Source organism: Papaver somniferum, chromosome 2, assembly GCF_003573695.1.
Source record: "Papaver somniferum cultivar HN1 chromosome 2, ASM357369v1, whole genome shotgun sequence".
In the NCBI taxonomy this organism is placed as follows: domain Eukaryota; kingdom Viridiplantae; phylum Streptophyta; class Magnoliopsida; order Ranunculales; family Papaveraceae; genus Papaver; species Papaver somniferum.
In genome coordinates, this window is record NC_039359.1 from 131121912 (window position 1) to 131126114 (window position 4203).

At 36.6% G+C, this 4203-nt stretch overlaps 1 protein-coding gene across 1 annotated transcript; it reads left to right on the forward strand.

Annotated features, from left to right (window-relative positions):
- Positions 1-524: 524 nt before the first annotated feature.
- On the forward strand, positions 525-3459 carry LOC113349131 (auxin-responsive protein IAA14-like). Its single transcript, XM_026593050.1, has 5 exons — positions 525-1125; positions 1231-1460; positions 2057-2198; positions 2436-2497; positions 3031-3459. The coding sequence occupies exons 1-5, from the start codon at positions 713-715 to the stop codon at positions 3066-3068; spliced, it is 885 nt and encodes a 294-aa protein (XP_026448835.1). The 5' UTR covers positions 525-712; the 3' UTR covers positions 3069-3459.
- The last annotated feature ends 744 nt before the right edge of the window (positions 3460-4203 follow it).

Sequence of the window (4203 nt, forward strand, 5' to 3'; positions counted from 1 at the left end):
AAGTGATGATTCTATTGAAGTGTGCGTGGGAAGCACACTCAATTCTCTCTCTATAACATCTCATAATTTTACTTCCAAAATCAGATCACATGCCATCAAAGCTTCTGTTCTTTACTCAACCACAAAAAATGCACCTTTTTAAATTTCTTACCTCAAGGTGATTTAGAAAGAATCACTCACCTTTTACTAAACTACACTCAAAGGCCAAAGTTCACAAATCAAAATCTTGTATAATCCAAGGGACGGTAACAACTTTTTTACCCACGTTACAGATCACTCGTCCTACCTATTTTTGATCTAGCATCATCCTCACCAACCAAAATATGGCTGGAGTCGCTGGACTGTATTATTTTTATTTTTTTTGATCATAGATCGTGGTCGTCGTTAATAACATCTTAACGTTATCAGGACCGTTTTAGCGGGGTCACGACCGTGTCAAAGCCGTTTTTCACCCACTGATATTTTATGAAAAACCTTTTCGAAACTTTTCAGTGAGCCTCTGTGTGACGTTGCTCGAATAAGAGAAAGAGAAATAAAAACAGAGCCAACAAACGAAAGAGAAAAGTAAAAACCTCATAAACAAAACAAATCCCATTTTCAGTGTATCTTTCTCTAATCTAACAAAATCCTCTTTTCTGGGTTTTCTTCTTTTCATTTCCTTTTCTTCTTGTGTTTCATTTTTCAAGATTACAGAACTCGTCTGTTTTTCTTAATGGAAGGTGATTATATAGGTTTATCAGTTGGAATTCCATCAATGGAGATTGGTGAGAAGAAGAATAAGAACATAATCTACTCATCTTCTTCTTATTATTCAACTGTTACTACTAGTAACCAAATTGGGTTTGATGATAATGTTAAAGAAACAGAGCTTAGACTTGGTTTACCTGGTTCTAAATCTCCTGAGAGAAAATCAGGAGTTGATGGGGTTTCTTCATTTTTAGGTGGGAAAGTGAATTATGGGTCTGGGTTTAAAAGAGGTTTCTATGATTCCATTCATAATGGTTCTGATGAGAAATGGATTTTCTCTAATTTAGCTCAGAACTCTGGTTCAGTGAAAGATGACATGGTTCCACCATTGCAGAAGCTTGCCCAGGAGAAGAAGCAAACTCAGAGTTCTTCAGCCAAGTAAGTCACCTTTATTTATTTTTTTGCTAAATTTGGTAATATTCTTGTAGGAGTTTATCTGGTAACTGGTAAGTGATGTGATGATAAAATTGTATTGGAAAACAGGTCACAGGTTGTAGGATGGCCGCCAATTCGATCTTTTCGGAAGAATACAATGGCTACTAATCCAGGTAAAGACAGTGATGAAGCTCGAAGCGATTCGGATTTGGGATGTTTGTATGTCAAAGTGAGTATGGATGGTGCTCCATACTTGAGGAAAGTTGATCTCAAAACTTATTGCAACTATGTGGAACTCTTCTCCGGGTTGGAGAAGATGTTCAGCTGCTTTACCATTGGTAATCACTCTCTCTAATGCGGACAATTTTTCTTTATGTTGTTACTTAGACAATGTTACAGAATTCTTTCATTCCTTTTAAGACTGTAATTCAGCTTGTAAAAGCGGAACCAGGTTTGAGCAAGTGAGTCAGTTGACCTCTTTTACGAACTAAATGATTATCAAAGCATGTTTATACTCCCTCCCGTTCCTAATTAGATAACTATATCATAAATAAATGAAATGACAGATTAGTATTATTATAAGAAATATGTAAAATTTGATAGCCATATTTATATTCATTAGATAGGTGTTTTAAAATGCTTTCGGATGATACAAAGTTTACGAAAATCCGTTGTATAGTTTAAGAGATAAAACATTTCTAAATTTACTAGTAAATATTAACTAGATCATCTAATTAAAGTGAAATCAGCCGTTTGGGACTGAATAGGAAATATTATTATCTTATTCGCAAATATCAAAAGCTTGTAAAAAGTAAAAACTGATCCTATGCCGTTACAAACAGTGAAAATTACTTTTTTTTTTTACTTGCTGTACATTACTGCCATAGTAACTTAGAATTTGGTATGAATTGTGCATGGTTGTGTTGTCATACAGGGCAGTGCGGTTCTGATGGCGTCCCGGGCAAAGATGTGATGAGTGGAAGTAAATTGATGGATCTTCTCCACGGCTCTCAACATGTACTCGCATATGAAGACAGGGATGACGACTGGATGCTCGTTGGAGATGTTCCTTGGGAGTAAGAATACATTAGAACCATATGCACACAAATTTCCTGCTTCTTTCCCAGCACAACTTAGATAAATTGTTCTATGCTTCCAGAAAACTGTTCATCTTGTGACTCCTTTCGCTCTCTTATTCACTTTTTTGGGACCTAAGCACCAAATATCCCTTTTAGTTCTGTTCAAGTAAAGCTGCGGTTGTTCAGTCAGTTAACATGGACGCTTCCCCTGACTTTTACTTTTTGTCATTGCAGGATGTTCATTAACTCGTGTAAGAGGCTCAGGATCATGAAAGGTTCAGAGGCAATTGGTTTAGGTACTTACCACTATTTAGCATTTGGTAAAAAATATTTTCTGTGATTTTTGTTTCAAAATTACTGCAATCAAGTAGATCTTACAACAGATAAATCACATTTTCCGCGCGTATTACCGTTCCTCGTTAAAGTTCAATTAGACGACATGAATAGATATATTGATGTGATGTGATGCTGTCTAACCCATTTTGGATATCCTTCACATTGCTCTCGTTTATGACCATCCAATACTTCCCACTAAATCCACTTTAGCTCCTACAATAGTTGTAATCAACTTTTCGATCGACTCCCATTATAATTTCACCTTTCTCAAATTAGTTCACTATCTTGTCACTGATGGTTTTGGGATATTCCCCGCCCGCAATACTAGCTAGTGTCTCATTCCCTTTTCACTTTGTTACGGGGATATCAAGTAGTAGCAAACTGCCTACAATAAGACGGCCATTCGGAATTTCCTGTGCCGCTGGAATGTTCATAAGTGTGCCTGTTAATCAATTTCTGTTGCCTAATTTTCTTATAATTGTTTGCTTGTTAGCTCCGAGGGTCATGGAGAAATACAAGACCGGGAACTAGTGTTGGATGAAGCCACTGCCAGCAAACATGGGAGATCTTGAAAATCTTAAATAGGGTCGAGGAAATATGCATGTGAAGTTGGTGTTGGTGACACTTTCAAGAATCCGTGAGCTCGGAGTTTTTCTTAGTCCTATACGTTTTAGATAAATTGTTTGTTTGTTGTAGTAATTTATAAACCGGAAACTTCCTATTAGGCAGAATACATCCAATAGATAAATCATCTAGGTGGCTTAGGTTTCTCTTCCTGTATTTGTTTGTGTTTCCTTTTAGCAATGTACATATATGTTTTGTGTGGTGTTAGAGTCAGGTTTATCTTGGTTGAACAAATCAATCATGACACTCACCTCTCAAATTGGAGGTCGAATGCTTGACAATAGATTTTTTAACCTGGCTAGTCGAGTGTTCCATTCTCTCAATACTGGTCAGGTATAGAGTGAGAAGCCTCTCGTCTTAACCTGCACCAAGGATGATTAGTCAGAGACTTGATCCGCCAATAAATAAAGAAAGAATGTTATATGGGTCATGCTTTAAGCTAGCTCCCTAAGCCTATTTTTCAAAACACATTGGGCTTTAAAGCCCATTTATACCTAATTGCACCTCCAAGTAAGACTTTACATTCGTAGAAATTGACGTTTAGTCCCAAAATTATTGGGCTTTGGACGCTCTAGTCCTCCCCTCTCAATCCTAGTAATAGGAAGTCCTAATTCACACAATGCAAAACAAATTAGTCCTTTCATCAACGATTTAGTCCAAAATAATTTTTTGTGACAAAAATACCCATCAACATTTCTTCTTCACAATCGGTGTCTTTCCTGATTTCATATTTCGGAAGAGCTCTCCGTCTACTCCGTCAAAGACGACATTATAAGATTTTGACAACATTTCAGCTCGATTCGATTCATGATCAAATTTAGATCATTTTATGCGTCTCTACCTTTCCCCTTTCTCTCAACCCCGAAGAATCTCTGGAAGAAGATCTCAAAACAACCAGATCTGGTAAATTTAATCTTAATCTTAACTTAAATTCATAAAATTTACGCCAGCAGTTTGTTTTGATCTTATATCCAAAGGTTCATTTTCCTTAAACGGAGCTTTGATTGAGGAGAAAACAGAGGAGAAAACGAGAAGGAACTGT

Excerpts from the sequence above, each read along its gene's own strand:
- LOC113349131 (XM_026593050.1), top strand. The coding sequence starts at position 713 with ATGGAAGGTGATTATATAGGTTTATCAGTTGGAATTCCATCAATGGAG. Across the intron at positions 1,126-1,230 it reads ACTCAGAGTTCTTCAGCCAA|GTCACAGGTTGTAGGATGGC; the intron begins GTAAGTCACCTT and ends ATTGGAAAACAG. Across the intron at positions 2,199-2,435 it reads GTTGGAGATGTTCCTTGGGA|GATGTTCATTAACTCGTGTA; the intron begins GTAAGAATACAT and ends TTGTCATTGCAG.